Source organism: Condylura cristata, unplaced genomic scaffold (assembly GCF_000260355.1).
Source record: "Condylura cristata isolate star-nosed mole 26May11 unplaced genomic scaffold, ConCri1.0 scaffold00024, whole genome shotgun sequence".
Lineage (NCBI taxonomy): Eukaryota > Metazoa > Chordata > Mammalia > Eulipotyphla > Talpidae > Condylura > Condylura cristata.
The window spans coordinates 30,935,283-30,954,199 of record NW_004567125.1 but is presented as its reverse complement, the minus strand read 5'-3'; the positions used below and the strand labels follow the sequence as shown (position 1 = coordinate 30,954,199).

The 18,917-nt window shown below is 52.6% G+C and overlaps 3 protein-coding genes across 3 annotated transcripts; 2 read left to right on the top strand and 1 right to left on the bottom strand.

Annotated features, from left to right (window-relative positions):
- Positions 1-1,447: 1,447 nt before the first annotated feature.
- ABHD8 (abhydrolase domain containing 8) lies at positions 1,448-7,448 on the bottom strand. Its single transcript, XM_004688190.2, has 5 exons — positions 7,241-7,448; positions 5,330-6,068; positions 3,375-3,545; positions 3,056-3,272; positions 1,448-2,163 (listed from the first exon to the last, which is right to left on the bottom strand). Exons 2-5 carry the CDS (start codon positions 6,058-6,060, stop codon positions 1,987-1,989), a joined length of 1,296 nt encoding a protein of 431 aa, XP_004688247.1. The 5' UTR covers positions 6,061-6,068; positions 7,241-7,448; the 3' UTR covers positions 1,448-1,986.
- Positions 7,449-9,201: 1,753 nt separating this feature from the next.
- MRPL34 (mitochondrial ribosomal protein L34) lies at positions 9,202-10,541 on the top strand. Its single transcript, XM_004688636.2, has 2 exons — positions 9,202-9,365; positions 9,573-10,541. The coding sequence occupies exons 1-2, from the start codon at positions 9,292-9,294 to the stop codon at positions 9,784-9,786; spliced, it is 288 nt and encodes a 95-aa protein (XP_004688693.1). The 5' UTR covers positions 9,202-9,291; the 3' UTR covers positions 9,787-10,541.
- A 1,024-nt stretch (positions 10,542-11,565) lies between these two features.
- On the top strand, positions 11,566-18,914 carry DDA1 (DET1 and DDB1 associated 1). The gene is made up of 5 exons (XM_012729049.1): positions 11,566-11,675; positions 15,417-15,497; positions 15,703-15,754; positions 16,551-16,612; positions 18,272-18,914. The coding sequence occupies exons 1-5, from the start codon at positions 11,673-11,675 to the stop codon at positions 18,380-18,382; spliced, it is 309 nt and encodes a 102-aa protein (XP_012584503.1). The 5' UTR covers positions 11,566-11,672; the 3' UTR covers positions 18,383-18,914.
- The last annotated feature ends 3 nt before the right edge of the window (positions 18,915-18,917 follow it).

Here is an 18,917-nt window from a genome sequence, read left to right as displayed (position 1 = left end):
TGTGACCCAGAGTACTGTATTAAGCCAGCTGCCCTCCTGCAGCTCAGATGGAAAGTCTGTGGTGATGGATGGACAGGGCCTAAGAGATTGTGGGGTATTCACAAGAAAGACCAGCTCTCCTTGGGATTCTTGTGTGACTTGAAAGTTGCTTCTCTGAACTATTTCTTCCACTGTCACTGTGCATCAGTAACTGACTTCGTGGTGATGTGCTGTGATTTCAGACTATTCACACAGGCAAAAAGCTTCAGGATCAAGTCACCCTCCTGGGAAGGTGCTGGCAGGATCTTTTAAGTTTTCTAAGAGTTGATTTTTCAATTGCCCAGTGGGTTCAGGGACTTGGGACCTGCCACTTCATTGACTTCACTACCTGCCCGTTACCAAGGCTCAGCTAACAGGTCGTTGGGGTGATGGGCTGTAACTGGAACCCGGTCCTCTGGCCCCAATCCTCTCTGCTGAGCCCATGGTTCCTTGGGAACGGCTTTGACATTAGGGGACCTACCAGTGAACTAGGTCTGTAGCCAAGTTGGAGGAATTCCCGAGCTTCCATTTCTTAAATGTAAAACAGGGAAGCCCAGACACCAAGTCACTTGATAAAGTGATAACAATGATAACCATGTGCGATCACCCAGGGATTCACAAAGCAGTCACTGGGAAATAAGCCAGAGGCCCCAAAATGATGGGATTTATTTACCTCTAGCATTTGAAGCCATGTTATTGCTTGATGGGGGGCAGGCCTGTGCACTGTAGAGTATCAGATATCATGCCACCAAGTCAGGAGCTCTTCCCCTGCAGCTGTGGCAGTCAAAACTGTCTCGAGAACTTGCCAATGGACAGTTGCTCCCCGAGATGCTCTGGTCTAAACTAAAGGTGCACTCACAAACCAGTAGGAGACAACGAAGATGCAGCAATGGAGGGGCAATTCTCTCCTAAAAGCCTGACAAACTACACGTAACCCTAAACATAAATACATTAGAAGAAAATGTTGCTTTCGAGCATGACCTTGAGGCAGGGAAACCTACCACACAGAAAAGGAAAAGCCATATCCAGTACCTTTAGAATAAAAGCTGGATGATGAAAGTCGCTCTAAACCATGTTGAAAGATAAATGGAGACAGCTTAGAAAGACTTAATCCCTGACTCCCACAGGGAGCAAATGAACCCATAGGCGTCAGGCAGCCAGCATCAGGCCTGGTGTACAGCTGGCACTCAGTCCATGCAGTGTCTGCTGAGCCTCACCATCAACCTGTTGTTAGACCTCTTGCTTGACTTCGGGGACAGGGAGCTCATCCACACCCTGGATCCCACTCTACCTTCTGCTTTGGGAATACTGCTCAAGTGATCCCTGCATTCATTGCAAAGATGGTGTTCTGCAAACAAGGCCTGTCTGCATTTGGGGAAACAGGGTCAGGGCCACCCTACCCTGTGGTCACCCAGCACAAGTCTGGAGATTCCGATTGTTATTTTTTATTGAGTTACAATTTGAGATGTGCAGGTTCAATGTTGCCAGCACCCCCATCCCTACCCCTTTGGGCAACAATAGCTCCCAGTGCTGAGGAATGGGGTGTGAGGGGCTCTGAGAAATGGGGTAGGACTCTTAAGGGTCCCTGTGGGGCTCATGAGTTACAGAGTCAAGCATGGTTGACACAGAAGACAGAGCGGGTTTGGGGTCCTTCCTTGGTCGCTGGTTGGGGGTTGGGGGGAGAGGGAGCTTCTGTACATGGTCATCCTCCACAGGGGACCCGACTGCGGTCCCAAAACACCGATGGTCGCACAGGATGCAAGCAGAGAGCAGTGTGTCCACTGGTTTCCCAGGAACAATGCGGCCAGACTGGGGGCGTCTCCCAGACCTAACCCCGCCCACCTGAGCAAACGCCCCGCCCACCTGAGCGAACTGCGGGTCCAGGTAGTCAACTCTGCAGACCCAGCGCCTGTTGGGCTGACTCTGGTTCCTCCTGCTCACCAAGTGATGCCTTGGCCGGCCCAGCATCTACTTCTTCTCCTTCTCCTCCAGTGGTGCAGGCGGGGGCTCGGGCAGGGCCTTGGGCAAAGGCTCCGGTTCCCACAGCAAGAACTCATGGAGCAGTGTGTTAACTGTCTCTGGGCACTCCAGCATCACCATGTGGCTGCCTTCATCGATGAGCTTCAGGAATGCCAGGAGCAGGATCTGTGGGATCACAGGGGTGCCTTGGGGCTAAGCTGCCCCTGCATGATCTGCAGCAGAAGCCCCTCCTGCTGTCTGTCCCTCATCCCTCCATTTCTACCCATTGGCGAGCTGGAGCTCAACCAAAAATTCATTCATCTGCATTTACCAAGTGCCTACAATATGTCCAGAGCAAGATTTCTCAATGCTGACATTTGGGATGGGAATCATAATTGGGGTAGGGACCATTCTTGGTATTGTAGAGTGTTGAACAGCATCTCTGTCTCCACCCATTAGATGCCAGTAGCAACGACACACTAGCCTCCCACAGCGTGACAACCTAAAGTGACTCCAAACAGTGCCAAATGTCCCTAGGGAAAAATTTGTCCATGGGTGAGAATCACGGAGACAGACAGAGCGTCCTCTCATTAGGCAAAGGTTTCTCAGCCTTGGTAGTACTGATATTTGGCCCTTGGGGTGGGGCTATTCTGTTCATTATGGGTGGCCGATAACCCCTGGTCTCTTTAGTACCCCCTGCCATAGTCATGACAATCAAAATAGTCTACAGATATTTCCAAGTGCCCCCTGAGGAGCAGAATGGTCCTTGGTAAAGAACAATTTGTCCAAAACTCTTCCAAATATGAAAGAGCCTGAAGATTCCCTTGTCTTCCCCATCCCAGAATTATGTGGCTTGTCGGTGGTCAGTGACACAAATCCCAACTGTACAGAGCATCTTTTTACGTGCAGTAGGGACAGTGCATATTAACACCTGTCCAGGGCAGACCCCCTTTCTTAATTCCACCTCTGACTCTTGATGTGAGCTTCCAATTTGCTGGGGCTAGAGCCCAAAGCACAGTTCCCCTGTGCTACGTGAGGGTGACTTGGGGTTTATGTGGCTGAGGTGCCACACCCTTACCTCAGCCATGCGCTGGTCTTCCTCCACTGGCACAAATTTGTCATGCATGCCATGGACAAGCAGGACAGGCACGGTGAGCTCGGCATGGTAGACCTCATCACCCTCAGGCCAGTACTGACCACTCATCATGGCCCGCAGCACAAAGGAGGATACATTGAACGCGTTGCCTTCTTTCAGTAACTGCTTCTCTTTGGCCCCTTGGCGGGCAAAGCCAGCCCTAATGAAGAGGAGGCACCACTGAGGCCCTTGGGCAAGCAGGAGCACCAGGACAAGCTGCCCATGCCATGCTGCCTCCCCCACCCCAATCCCAGTCACTCACTTTAGGAAGCTCCAAGCCAAGCAGGGGGACAGGCAGTGCAGGACACATGTAGGCATGTTGAAGATGGAGCAGAAGCTGGGCTCCAGGGCAGTGGGGCCCCCGCCATTGATCATGATCACTTTGTGCACCAGGTCCGGGTACTCATGTGCCAGGAACGTGCAGAAGGAGACACTGCCAAGGGGTGGGGTGGTAGGGAGGATTGGAGAGTGGTGAGCAACAGGATCTTGGCACTGAGGGGGCTAATGCTTTCTCCACACCCCAGAGGCAGGTCCTTGAAAGCCAAGATTCTTCCCCTAGGGTCTAATGGTACTCAGTGGGGTGGGGGTGGGGGTTAGGGAGGAGGGGTATCTCACATGCTGCCAAATTGTGAGATTGGTTGTGTGTGAAGGGGAGATTATTCTTTGGAGACAGGATCCAAATCTAGAACTTTCATCACAACCACTCAAAGGGGTAAAAATTACTATTTCCAAGTGTTAGAAAGCAGTCAGATTAAACAACCCTTTGGCTTACCCAGATAATGTTTTCACTGGCCTCTGGGCTTTAGGTCTAATTCCTCTTTCCCTCCAAAGCAGTGTCCCTTTAGCAAACTATGGCTTGAGACTAGCCACTGATTTTAGTAAATTACGTTTTGTAAAGTAGTAAAATGTTTTGTAAATAGTTTTATTTGTTTACAATAGTGACTATTTCCTGCCATGAAAGATTCAGCAGAGAACTTCTGGCTGGCAAACCTAAAAATGTTTTAAGAAAAAGTTTGCCAACTGTTACTGTAAAGGCAGATGTGCTGTAAAGGATACAGGTAGGGGTCTGACAGGCCTGACTGCGCTAATGACTCAGTGCCCTCAGGCCAGTTACTTAACCTCTCTGAGCTTCTTTCTTTCTTCTGTCAGCGACATAGTAAGTAATTGTGCTGACTGCATAACATTGTCGTGGGCTCACAGGAACTGCCACAGATGGGTGCTCATTTCATTGGATAATCACTTGTCATAAGCATCCACTTTTTGGAATGTTGCACTATAAACATATAGGAGCATGTAACATTTTCCTTTTGTGTGTCTAATTGCATGGATTACAACTGTGAAAACAGTGATTCTCACTCTGACTGGATGATCAGTTTATGTCTTTCCTCTGGGGTAAAAGTGGGAATGGCACCCAGTCCCAAAGCCTTCTATGGCCTTAGTAAATGCCAGTGGTATTATCACCCCTCCCAGGGAGAGTGAATTAGAGCAATCTATGCCCTCATAAGCAAAGCTTACAGGTCTCCACTTAGTCCTTCCCTGGGGTCCTTGGCTCTCCAGAGCAACTAATTTTTGAAGTTCAAGACAGTGTTTCTCAGTCAGGGCTGATCTGCCTATGAGGCTGATCTTACCTTTGGTAAGTCTGAAGACATTCTTACTGTCATGATCATCTAGTAGGTAGAGGCCAGGGACACGCTAAATGTCCTACCGTGCACACCTGACTCAAATGTCAATAGTTAGAGACTGAGAAATGCTGCTTTAAAAAGAATGTGAAACAACAGCAGTGGTGGCAGGGATCCCTGTTGTGTTACAGGGGTTAATGGGGTTCTTTTTAAAAGTGAGGTAACATTGATTTACAACACTTACATGTTTCTGGTGTAGATTCAAACCTCACATCTCACCTGTGTGTAGCACCATAACCACCACCCAGGTGTAGTTTCCATCCCCACCATCCAACTGGACCCCCTCTAACTCCCCATCCTCCTTCCCCTCTGGTAACCACCAGGCTATTATCAGAATCTAAGAGTCTTTGTTTTTGTTTTGCTTCTTCATTTGCTTTGTTAATGGCATATTTTTAAGGAGCCTATCAGCCTTTTTTTATTTAGCATCTAGTCCCTGCCAGACCCCATTCACCCCACCCTCCCCCCAACCCCCCTCCCCACCCTAACTCCCAACTCCACCCCTCTCCACCACCCCCATTCCCCATGCCTGTGGGCTCACCCGTAGGAGTGCCCAATGAGCACGTTTCGCTTCTTGGCATAGCGCTTGAAGATGGCGCGCATGTCCTCCGCCAGTGCATAAAAGGTGTAGGCTGCGGCCACCTGCGGCGCTGAACTGGCCCCATGGCCAGCCAGATCGGGTGCCACCACCTCGTAGCCCAGACGCACAAAGAAGTCCAGCTGCTCCTTCCAGATGGCCAGGGAGCCCCCGACACCATGAATGAAAAAGAGCACGACATCGGCCTGGGCACCCTTGCAGCTGGTGATGCGCTTCTCGCAGTCAATATGGATGATCCGCCTAGGGCGCCGACCTCTCCGCCGCCGACCACTGCCGCTGCTGCCAGGGCCTGAGCGCGCATCGCTGCCTGCTGGGTCCGCCAGCTCCACCTCAAGGGCGGCAGGCGGCTCCCCAGAGCCGTTCTGCCCATGCAGGAGGTCAGCTCTTGGGGCCCGGCCCAGGTTCTCTACCAATAACCGCCCATTTCGGTACACGGTGATACGGCGCTGGCAGTGGACCAAGCCTGACTGGACCCCCTGGGCAGCCTCCGGCAGTGGTGGAGGCAGCGTGGGGGCCGGAGAAGGTCCAGCGTGCTTTACTCGCAGCACTCGGCCAGGCTTGACTTCCACAAAAGTGTAGCCATCCCGGGACTCGACATTCTCCAGGGGCCCCACTGCGTTGGGTGGTGCACCCAGCAAGCAGCAGAAGATCCCATCCGTCACCCCAGTCAGCATGGTGTGTCCTGTGAATAGAGGCAGTGGTCAGTTTAATGGGAAACCCTCTACCTCCATTAGCACCCACTGCCCCACTCTGGATCAAGTGAGTCACCCTTCAAGGCTCCATTTGGGGAGGACCAGAATCAACCAAACACCAAATGTTTTGGTCAGTGGCCACTGTGGTGGCCAAGTATCCTCTTGTGTGATCCTATTCTATCCCAGAGACAAGGACCTGGCTTTGGCTGACCCTAAGAAGTGTCCATAGGGAAGGTGGTGGAGTCAGGGGAGACTTCCTGCAGGAGGGGATTTTGTAGCAGGAGCCACCAGCTGGGATTTATATCACTATGCTTTCCTGTGCCCAATTATTTATACATTCTTTCATTATTAACTCACTAGATTGTCCTGAGAGCCCCTGAATCTAAAAAGATACAAAATCCAGTAAGCCCCTACCCCAGGCCTCTGAACCCTGATAAAGGAAGTTTGGGACTGAGCTCCAAGCTCTACGCTCCAGAAGGCCTTGCCACGCTCTCCAAGACCACCATGGGCTGGATCTGTTTCACAGGTTGACAAGCTGAGGCCCAGATACTGGCAGGAAGCTGTTCTCCTCTCCCCTGGTCAACATACTGGGTTGCGCAAGTGCGGGGAGGGAGTAGTGAGGGGGATGTCAAACAATTCCTAGTGGTGGAGATGAGGATAGAGAAGGTAAAGCCTTGGCTGGGGACCGCCAGGCCTCCATCCTGCTCCCTGGGCCACCCCCCTTCGTGTCCATGGCAACCGCAGGCAGTTACATAACTCAAGGGGGGATACCGACGCATCGCACCCCCATTGTCTAGGGCTTGAAGATGGGACCCTCCCCCCTCCCCATCCTGGGCGCCTCTGAGATAACGCACGCTGAAGGCCCGGCCTGTGGTAGCCTTGTACTTGCTGATGCAGAGGGAAGAGGCCGCGCCCCCCCACCCCCCACCTCCGGCAAGGTCCCAACCCCAAACTGCGGAGGGGGTGGGGGGGCCCGCAGGCCAGCCTCCCTCTCCAGCGCCTGGCCCCCATCTTTCTGGTGCCCATCAGCCCTGCGACGAGGTCCAGTCCATTGGGGCTCCGCGGTCTCTACGAGCCTGAATGCAGGCTTTAAGGATGCCCCTCTCGAAAGAGGAAGACCTGGAAGCCTCGCAATCCTTCTCAGTGCCCGCTCTCAGCTCACCTCATCTAGGGCTCTGAGGCCCGGGGAAGGGCGGAGATGTCCGGGACGGAGAAGCCAGTCCGCCTGCGGGCGCCGTTTACATGGTGGCGCGGGATCGGGCCGGGAACGTCCACACGGGCGGCGCAGAACCTGGGTGGTCAGCGCGGGGCCATCCTGTGGTCGCCGAGCCTGTCGGCCCTTTAAGTCTGTCCCCGGGGGGCGGCGGGGCGGCTTGCCGACAGACGGGCGTCTCACCCAATCTCAGATGCGGACACACCTGGCCTAGTTAAACTGCCTATCAGAGGTGGCAATTTCGGGATGGGGCGGGCTCTATAAGGGACAGCCCCGCCCACTTTCAGGACTGTTGGAGTGGCAGGAAGAATCTGGCCTGGCCCCGGGCCAAGATGGGGTCGCAGCCTGGGTTTTTGCTGTGCTCCGCCGGGGGTGGGGGACGCGGCACCGAAGTTCCCTCTCTGCGAATAGGATTTCCTCAGCTCGCCGGTACCACCGAAATACTCTGTCCCTCCCCATTGCCGGCTCTCTGTGCGGTTATTTCGGCTCTAGAGACTCCCAGATCTTTCCAATTTAAAGCGGGAGGTGCATAGAGTATTAGGTTACAAGGCAAAAACCCTCCGGGGAGGGCAGGCTGCAGAGGTGATTTCTGGTCCTGGAAACAGGAAAAGATTTATTACACCTTTAAATAAAAGTCTCGGCGCTATGAGTAATTGGGGAATTGTAGTTTTTTCCACAGGAGTAAGTGGGGAATTGTAGTTTTTCCACAGATGGGGCAATGTAGCCTGTGACTCTGGTTATAGAGGAGCAACCCTCAAAGCCAGTATCTACCTTTTGCTGATCTGTGACCTTGGACAAGTCACTTTCCCAAGACTGTATTTCTCTATAAAATCGCTCATGAATTTGCCGTGCAGGTAAAACAGCACCGTAAATGCAGATACATTACTGACTTTTTTTTTTGTATTGGCATAGTATTGAGGTGATTTGCTAAATGATAGTGCAGGTAGGAGGGGCTTTAGAGCACTAGGAGTTAAACAATATTTGCCCACTCCCATCCCTTGGAATTTGCTGCTATAGCTGGATATGATCCAGCCACCCACTCTTGCCTGGTCAGGGTGCTCCTGGGAGATTACAGTTTATATATGCAGCAAACACCCTCCCTCCCCCCCCAAGCTGGAACACACTGGGGTGACCCTGGGATTTAGCCCCAGGCCTGGTCCTTTAGGGTCCCCTGGGCTTGAGGAGAATCAGGGTAGGCTGAGCCAGAGGGAGGGACAGGGATGGGGGCAGGATGGTATTTTAAGAGGATTTTTAAAAGATGAATAGGGAAACACCTGGCAGAGGAGGGTGTGTTTGTGTGTGAGTGTATGAGTGTGTGTGTGTTTTTGAAAGCCTGCTGGAAAGCTGGGTATTTTCCCTGGGGCAATGGGAGCCATAGAGAGTGTGTTAAAAGGGACGGTGCTTAGATTTGAGTATTGGAAAAATTCTCCCAGGTCCTGAATGGCAGGCTATAAGAGCAAGTTTGCAAGCCACGAGTTTTACAAATTTAGAAACTCAATTCGGGAGAGTTGCAGGGACTACCCCTCAAGGACATCCGGTTAATTTGAACTCGGACCTCCAAGAATCCTGGCCAAGGGGCAGGGACTTGGCTGGGACCAGGGAAAAGCTGCCAGCCAGCTGTATGCCATCTGCCTGACTCCCTCTAGAGGAGTGGGAGGGTCAACCAGACGTTTCCAGTGGCAGCTTCCAGCCGCACCACAGCACCCTCCTTAGGGCGACAGGAGCGACGGCTATAGCCAACAGACCCCGGGAGAGAATGCCAAGTACGCACGCGCATTTTGAAGAGGCAGCTCTCGCCTTCCACCTGCTGGTTCATTGGAAGAACTACAAGCCTTGTAGGCACGCACGCTCACACACCGATGGTCCTCAAATGTAGAACTACAATTTCCGGAGGCCTCCGCGGCAATGAGCACGCCGCTCTAAGGGATACTACACATCCCAGAAGTCTGCATTCCCGCAGTTGCGGAGACTATCGGGGACGGCGTGATTTACGGCTTGACATGGCTGCTTTGACCGGATCTTTGGGTCTCCTGTTGGGGCCCGTCAGTAGGTCGGCAGCACTGCTGGGTTGTAGGTGAGTCCGCAAGGGAGCAAGGGCTGCGCCAGGGAGCAAGGGCTGCGCCAGGGATCGTGCCAGCAGTTTACCGACCTCGTGGCTACTTGTGCACTTGTGGAGCGCCTTTTGGAGTCAGGGTTTGTCGCGACAAGGATCGGGAAGCTGAGATTCGGAGAGGTTGGGCGCCGCTCAGCGCCACCTCTAACTTTTCTCTGTCCCCCGCAGGTGGCTGCAGCCGTGGGGCCGGTTGGGACTCCCTGATCCCTGGGGTCTCCCCTCAGTACAGCAGACCCGGGGCAGAGCGCGCGGGAATGAGTATCAGCCGAGCAACATCAAACGCAAACACAAGCATGGCTGGATCCGGCGTTTGAGCACGCCGGCAGGTGTTCAGGTGATCCTTCGCCGCATGCTGAAAGGCCGAAAGTCGCTGAGCCATTGAGGAGAGCCGGGTCACCGCCGGGACATCCAGTAGAACGTTTCCCTCGCTTCATACTGTCAACTGCTGCTGTTTTGTGTGGGGTTTTTTTGGGGGGGAGGGCTGAAGGGTGGAAGAGGAGGGAAGCCCTGTGTAGCAGGACTACTCAGACAAAAGTCGTGCTCAAATTTGAGGGCTAGCCTAGGGGGAGAAGTCTGGAGTTGGACTGGGAGGGGGAGTGGAAAGAGATTTTGCCAGTTTCCTTTTTAGTAAGAACCTCGTGCATACACAACAACTCACATACTGGCACAACGAACTTCTGGTCTCCGGTTACCTTCAACTCCCCGCACCTCGGTTTTTTTTTTTTTTGAAGCAAATCTCAGACACGGGGTTGTTTAGAATGTATTATCCAAGATGAAGACTCTTTAAAATATAATCACAAAGCTTTTCAACCCCCAAAAGATCGATTTCCTAATATTTTTAAATATCTAATAAATGTCCTTAATTCCACTTGTCATATATGTCATAATTTCCATAGGCCTGGGAAAGCTTGCAGAGATTTGGAAGGGTTTGAATTTTCGCTTTCCCCTTGGGAATGGACTGTGTGACCTAGAGTAAGGCCTTAGCCACCTGAGAATTTTTGGCTTATATGAAATGTGATGCTTGTTTCTCCAGTGCTGTGTTGTCTCTGGAGTAATAATACTTATCTATTAACGCATAGAGTGCTTTCTGAACGTTGGGTATCTGGTCCTTGCCCTGAAAGGCCTGCTGATTGTGGAGACTGAATTTGTGCCTACGCATTTATCAATTTGTGAAGTTTGGACGGGAGGTGAACTGTGAGGGCTGTGGGAACCCAGGGGAGGCACCTGACTTGCCTTTGGGAAGAATGAAGTCAGGGAATGCCTCTTAGAGGAGGTGGCAGGATCTGGGATGGCCCAAAGGGAGGAGGGGTTGGACAGGAGTTCGGATAAAAGTTGGATGAAGGGGCCCTCCCTGGTGGCGCAGCGGGTTAAAGCACAGCACTGAGAATCTAAAGCCACTTCCGCATGAGTTCGATTCCCGCCTGCCCCGGAGGAGACCACATGGCGTGGCAGACCTCTCCTGACCCGCCCGCTGCTCCCCTCAGCAGTGTACTTCGTCGATCTGCCTGTTCTGTTCCCCACTCTGTCTCTGGTGAAGCCTCTCGCCTCCCCTGAGCTTCTGGCCTGTACCCCAGTTCTGTATGTACAAATAAATAAATCTTTAAAAAAAAAAAAAAAGTTGGATGGAGGAAGCCCTTTAAGGCCCAGAATTTGGAGTCTAGAAGGTGACTGGAAACATAGGTCAGTGGGAACCATAGAAGGAATTTGAAGAATGTGAGTTGTCATTACAAAGATTTTTCAGGCAGCTGTGCAAGCTAAAATCAAGCCTACGGTTGAAACCCCGGGGAGGAGGCCGGTGGTGTTATGGTGGGTACCGGTTTTCGGGGTTGCCGTGAGACCCCCATGAGGCAGTATGAAAAAGGGTGGCAAACTCAAGAAAGAAACCTGCCTAACTTCCGAAGTTGTGAACTACAATTCCCAGGGGGCTTTCAGAGGCGCGGCCTCCGCCCACTTCCGGACTTCTCAGCCGGTCGCTTCCAAGTCTCGGGCGGGGTTTGCTCTCTCAACCGAACTTAACCACGAGGGAGGCGGCGTGGAGACCAATGGGCATGTAGTTTAGACGAATCTGGCCAATGGGGGCGCGCACAGGCGCCACATCTTGGAGGTGGGGCTAGAGAGTGGACCAATGACGGCAGGGCGACGGCACCATCAGTGTGGGCTGTGCCGTGGCTGGAAGTTACTGTGCGGCGGCGGCGGCTAAGAAGGCGGCTGTGGTGGCGACGGCGGCGGCTGAGACGGCGGCTGAGGCGGCGACGGAGGAAATAGAAGATGGTGAGACCGGCCGCCAGGCCCGTGCTCCCCTTCCGCTCGACAAAATGGCGCCGCGGGCCCACCCACCTTTAGTAATCCCTGAGGCCCCTCACCTCTCTGCCGGGTCCCACTGCTTCGGCCCCGCCCCTCGCTCTGACCTGTGACCTTCGACCGGGGGACCCTGCTGTGAGCTTCCTGCTTACTGCGCCCCTCCTCTGTTTCCGACCCCTGACCCCTTGCGGGCTTCCAGGCCCTGGCTAGTCATTCATTTCCGGGTCTCTAGTCTCCCGGAAATCGCCTAGGGTGGTGAGGATGGGGTCCCCCGAGACCCCAGTTTCGAGTCTCTTCCTGAGCATTCCGGACCTGGGTTTGTCCAGTTCGAGAGCGTTTGAGAGGGCTTGGGAGACCCGTATGGGTATCGGGACGGGGGAGGGGGCTTGACAGCCATACTTGCGGGGCTTTGTCACCAAAAGAAGTGCGACATCGCGGACTGACCCTGCCCCCCAGATCCCTGACCCACCCCTAACATTGAGGTCCTGATCTGTCCCTAAGAGGGAGCAGCTCCATCCTCTAACCCCACGTTCTGTTCCTGTTAAATGGCGGTAACAGTGGTCCAGACTTCCCAGACACCTGACAGTTTAGGCACCTGTGGTGGTGAAGGGTTAAGGACGGTAAATGCTCAGCTGATGAGCTGGCGACGTGGACCCCTGATTTCCAGCCGTCTTCTCGTCTGGAAGTGGGGATAATGCCAGTGGTTATTGGGAAGTTAGTCATACCGGGTCAGCTAGTTCATACTGGGATTTGTCATGGGAGTTGTCCCCATCTGTAAAATGCCATGGTGTCCCAGCCTTAGAGTAGAGCAGAAGCCCTTTCCCATTCCTCATTATTTGGCATCCCAGGGATCTTGGGGGTGATGGAACTTGCTAAAGGCAAATCAGAAAGCCCTCTTGCCCCTTAACCCAGGGTCCCAGCTATGGATGTAGTGGGGGATGGATTAAAGAGACTTCTTATCTGGAAGGAAATGGGAAAACGGGTTCCTGACATGTGGGTCCCCACACCTGGTTGTTGTCCTTGATTCCTCAGTGCATCCCATTGCCCACACCCTGTCTATAAAAGGGTTCTGTTGGCTTTGCTTCCAAAACACTGTGAATGTGTCCGTGGCTTGGTCAGGCACTACCATCTTCCCCCAGATACCTGCCCCAGCCTCTTCACTGGTTTCTTTGCCTCTGTCTTAATCCTTGTCTCTCCACTTGCTCTTCCTTTCCCCACTTGTAGTTTTGGAGCCAAGGGGGCGCTTTTACAGATGGAGATAAGATTACACCACTTTCTAGCATGTAGAACTCTCCAAGGCTTCTTTAACTTAGCTGAACTCCCAACTACCCCCTTTACCTCCTTGGTCTCTGCCCACCTCTGTGACCTCATCTCCAACCTCTTCATACCTACCTCTGAGCTCCAGCCACATAGGTCTTGTTTTCATGTGCTCACACTCCAAATCCCTGCACCCCAGTACCTTTGTACCTGCTGTTCCTTGTGGAATGGGTCTCCAGCACCACCCTGATTTGGCTGCCCCCATTTCTCTCATGGTACATTGTTTCTTGTCCTCTCATTGTAGTGGGTCCTTGCTGGGCTACCTGCACAGAGCTGTCCCCTGAATGTTTGCTGATATAGTCAACAGCTTTTGGGTCCCACTGTTGCCAGGATTTGTCTGGGATGAGGATTTCTGCAGTGTCTGAGCCTTGTTTCATTTGTTTGCTACAAATTCACTGATGCTGACAGTTGCCAGCAAGGGAGCTCCATGAGATGCTCCTTCCCTGTGTGGTCTTAGATGGGGGCCCCTCTTGTAATCCTAGTTCACCAGTAGGGTGGCAGGGATGGGACATTACACAGCCAAGACCAGGGTGCAGCCAAGAGTGAGTGTGCCTCTCTTCACTCTGCTGCCTGGTCACTCAGAGCCAAGGGTTGAATCAGCGCTCCCCTGCGCTCTGCCCTCAGGTGCCATTCTAGCAAGGGAGGTGGATGTAGAAAACAAATGATCTCTTCCAGGTGTGAGCACTGCTCTGACAGGGGCTCCAAAGATGTGGGGAAAGGGAAGGTGGCAGGTGTGAAGAGATTGTTCGGTGTTCCCAACATAGAAAAGAGGGGCGTTCCTGGAGGGTGTCATGGCACACAGGTCAAGAAGTGTGTGGTGCGAGTGGGGTTGGGAGGTGCTCACAGAACTAGGGACATGGTGGGGTCTGAGAGGGACTGGATCCCCCCTTACTTTTTAAATCTCAGCACCTGCATCATTGCTTCTGGGCAACCTTACCTGTTCCTCAAACCATCCAGACCTTTTCTACCTACTGTCCTCGGCCTCACAAAGCCCCTTTTAGCATCCTGGCCTCATGACTGCTTTGGATTCACTTTGAAGCTTCTGATCTCATGTTCCCTGCATACTGGGGTTCCCAAGGTCAGGAGCAGCACTGGTGCCTGACTTGGGGGCAAGAGTCTGAGAAGACCACAGTGGATGAGGAGCACTGGCCCCATAGTCTGCAGTGGAGTTGGGGCAGAGGTCCTGGGGTGCGGAGTCATCTTTGAGGGGCTTTGAACTGCCCATGGGTTGGTAGTCACCTGAGTTTGAGGTCACTTTAGTAGGAATAGGAGGCCCTTCACATTCCAGACTCCCTGTCTACCCTGTCCCTCAGCCTCCTAGGCTTACAGAAGTGGGGGCACCTTCCCCAGAAGGTGATATGGTACAGTGCTGGACTTAGGTATGGATACTGGCCACCAAGGGAAGGTTATAGTCAGCAGGGGTTCAGAGCGTTGGGTGTACAGGCAGGGAAACAGACATTGGCGTGGCATATAATAGAAGGAGCTTGACCTCTCAGGTTGGGTGAACTCAAATTCAAATCAACTCCCTCATTTTCATTTAGAGCCTGGTGACTTTGCCACATGACTCTTCTGCTTTAATAGCCCTGTCTTGATGATGATTGGCTGACAATAGCTCTGGAAGCTTCTGCCTAGGGCTGGGCAAACAGGAACTGTGCGCTGGCCATGCCCCTCTTGGCATGACAGCCACCCCAGTTTTGATAGTCACTCTCCTACCTGCTCTGCTGCGAGGTCACTCCCTGACCCTAGTTTTTAGCCATCCTCTCTCTGTGCATCCCAAGACCTTGGGCCTCTTGGCTTTTATTCACATGTCTTGTCATTGAGATTTGCCTCCTACAGTCAGGGTCTCCCCTCCAGAGCTTTCCTTTAAGGGTTGGGCTGTGAGTCCTATTGCCTCCCTGGAGTACCAACCTCCCTCCCCACCGCAGCGAGCCCTCTGCTCCCTTATGTTTATTGTTACTCTGGTCTGTGAGGGTTCTTACGGTTGATGACTTTTCCATCCCAGGTCTCTATCAATGTGAATAAATGGAAACGAAACCAGAAGATTAATAAGTCAACTGGCACAAAAGACAGCCCTGCTGTTGGGTAACCTGAGTCTAATCTCTGCTTTGCGTTTGCTCTTGACTAAACAAGAGGTCCATTCTCTCTCAGCCTCAGTTTTCCTGCCTGTTGCCTGGTTATGGGCAATTTTGAGGATCCTGAGGAGCAGGTGTGCTTTCGCGAGGTTGGCTGTGTTTTCTGGTCATGAATGAACAAAAGAGGTAGCCGGCTTTAGGGTGCATTCAGTACAACTGGAACAGTAAGAACAGAAAAGATGAATCCTGAAGTCACCTGGAGTCTCAGCCTACACCCAGTGGGCTACCCGGTTTCTCATTCACCATCTTCCCTGTTTTCTAGGCAGATTTTTTGAAAGGACTGCCCGTCTACAACAAAAGCAATTTTAGTCGATTTCATGCAGACTCTGTGTGTAAAGCCTCGGTGAGTGGGTGTTCTGGGGGTTGGGGAATAGTGGGGGTGGGTTGGTGGTGATGCTCACCTCTAATTGGGGTATGACAGGGAACGGGCTGATTTCCAAGTCGGCCCTTATGTTGCATGGTGGTGGTTTGATCTGTGTTGGCGGGTGGGTGCCAGGTAAAGGGGTTCAGGTGTGTCCCTAACCCATACCTTCTGGACCCTCCTGCAGAACCGACGTCCCTCAGTCTACCTGCCCACGCGGGAATACCCATCTGAACAGAGTAAGTGGACTCTGTCAGTCAGTTCCAACTTGGCTGCTGAGGGGCGGGCCACAGAACAGATTAGGAGGTAACCCAAAGAACCCTGGCCCACTCCATGTCCGTGGGAGCAGCAAAACAACTGCCCTGCTCCAGGTCTCCTCTGAGCTCCACGTCCAGCCCCATGTGACGACCGCTGTTCACCCTTCTCTGCCACTCACCAGCCCTCTGCCCCACACCTCCCATCAGGTCAGGCGTTTCCTGCTGGCTCCACACCACAGGGTCCATGATGAGTGTCATGGACTTTGGTGGGCAGCTGGAGGGAGGGGACAGCCAGACCATGGGATTCCCAAGAAAGGCCTGGAGCTTGCAGGGCAGAGGGACTCTGAGGTTGTTTTTGGTGGTTGAAATGTTTTAATGTGAAAAAGACCCCTCTACCCTGGGTCCTGCTGGCTGGGTTGGATGGTTCCTGTCTTGTGGCTGTGTGGATCTGTGCCCCTGGTCTGCCTGGACCTACACAGGGCTTGTTCTGCCTATGGCAAGAATTCCTCACAGTGTAGAGGACTCCGCCTCTCCCTGGGAAGTGAGCACCCCAGTGTATTGCTGGCTTGTGGCCTGGTAGTGACTATGACCTCAGGAATGCAAAAACGTGGGCTTCCTAAAGCCTCCTCCTAGGTTGGGGTGCATGTTGGGAGATCCACAAAGACCACCCAAAACTTAATCTAGGTCAGGACACCAGGAGGGGTGAGGCATCACAAGTGAGGATTGGGGCAGGGTCTCCTGTAGCCTCTTCCTGTGACTTTCTGTCTTTCCTCTTCAGTCATCGTGACAGAAAAGACAAACATCCTTTTGCGTTACCTACATCAGCAATGGGACAAAAAGGTAAGGCATGAAGGGGCTCAGTTTGTGGGAATCGGGATACAATACTAAGAAGAGGGGCTCTCATTGGGGCAATTACAGTGTTGGAGTGGGGCCTTGAGGGCTGAATAGGAGTTGGCCAATGATCCAGTAGGGGAAGAGCATTCCCAAGGAGAGAACATGTGGCCAGCATGGCCTTAGGGGCTGCTAGACTTCCGTGTTATTATCTAGATCATTTATTTCATTATTATTTTTAAAGATTCATTTACTTATGCATACAAAGCTGGGGTCTAGACCAGAGGTGCTGGAGAGTGAGAGGATTCACCAGAGACAGAGTGGGGAGTAGAACAGGAGGAACTATGGAGAAACACTGCTCAGGAGAGCAGCAAGAGGCAGGAGAGCTCTGTTGTGCTATGTGGATCACCTCAGTGGCGGAGGATCGGACTTATGCTACAGTGGCCGCTGATAGCTTCATAATGTTGAGACTTAATCCTTTGTGCCACCAGGGAGGCTCTAGATTATCTATTTCAATGGGGAAATGTATGCATGATTAAAAACCCAGGCAATAGAAGTAACTGTAGTTACTGTAAAAGGTCATCTCCTGTCCCGTCCCAGAGACTGCCATCCTAACGTGCCCTGTGTTTTCGTTTCCTTTAATGATTAAACAGTTTCCTAAAAGATCATTTTTTAAATTTACTTATGCATATAAGAACTGGGGAGTAGGCCAAAGTTGGCAGGGTGGGGAGGGCGGGTTGAGACGGTACACCAGAGACTGAGTGGAGATTAGAACAGATGGATCTACTGAAATGCACTGCTGAGGGGAGCAGCTGGCGGGTCAGGAGAGGTCTGCTGCGCCATGTGAGTCAGCTCCTTGGTCTGTGATTGAACTCATTGCAGTGGCTGCAATAGCTCGATACCCCTGAGACTCTAGCCCTTGCACACCAGGGAGGCCCCTAATAAAATTTTTTTAAAGAGATTTTTTTTTTAAAGATATATTTATTCATATAGAACTGGGGTATAGGCCAGAGATGCGGAGGGTGAGAGGCTTCACCAGAGACAGAGTGGGGAGCAGAACAGGCAGATCAACGAAGTACACTGCTGAGGGGAGCAGTGGGGGGTCAGGAGAGGTCTGCTGCGCTATGTGGATCTCCTCCCGGGGCAGGCGGGGATCGAACACATGCGGAAGTGGCTTAAGCTTCTCAGTGCAGTGCTTTAACCCGCTGCGCCACCAGGGAAGGCCCCTAATAAAATTTTTTTTAATGAATGATTGTGTTGTTCTGCAACAAGGTTAGTGTTTTTTGTTTGTAACATTGACCACTGAATGGTGATCTGCCCTGGGTGAGGTTGGAGTGGCCCCATGATAAAAGTGACAGCTCAGACAGTGTGAGCTGCCTGTCCTACTGTCTCCCTAGCCCTACATGTTTCCATCTCTACCAGCAAGGAAAAATCTTCCCAAACCAGCCACTTTTTCTCATTTGTGGCTATTTGTGAGCTTCCCGGCTTGAGAATGCACACACCCTTTGCCCTCTGCAGTGAAACAGGCATGGTGACTCCTTGCACACCAGTGGCCTCAGGGAACTGGGCAGGTCTGGAGAGTAGAGGGGCTGCCCATCCAGGGTTCCAAGACCCCTCTCTCTGACTCTGGTTGTCAGAGACTTACAGCTCCCCCCTTCTGTTCCCCAGAATGCCGCCAAGAAGAGAGACCAGGAACAAGTGGACCTCGAGGGTGAGAGCTCTGCGCCCCCCCGCAAGGTGGCTCGGACCGATAGCCCAGACATGCACGAGGACACTTAAGACTCACACTCCCCCACAGGCGCCTCTTGTCTTCTGTGCTCCCCTCCCACCGTGTGTAAGCGCCCCTGCCCGCACCCCGCCTTGTCCACACCACTTCCAACCTCATAGGAGCCAATGTATTTATTTTCCTTGAGTTTTTATTTATGCTGTATATGTCCCAAGTGATGGTTAAAGGGGCCGTCAGACACAGTAGTGTGGTATTGGTAGATGCTTTTTAAACATTGTTTCTCCCTCCATCCTGTTCCCCTCCTCCCACTTCTCCAGACGCCAGAGCGGGTCTGCGAAGGTCTCGAGCCAGACCTGCTGCATCAGGCAGCAGCTTGGGGGCCCTTCTGCCCACTCCCATCTGCTTGTCTAGGCCTTTAAGACTTGGCCTTGTCTCAAGTTCCACTGGGACCTATTCAGTGCTCAGATCCTGCTCTGAGCGTGTGCAAGGGGAAGTCGGCCCTTCTGGATCTTTCTCCTCAGTCATTTTATCATGGACTAGTGCGTGCTCCATGTCCACCCCAATAAAAGGGTCTTTCCTACTTGACCT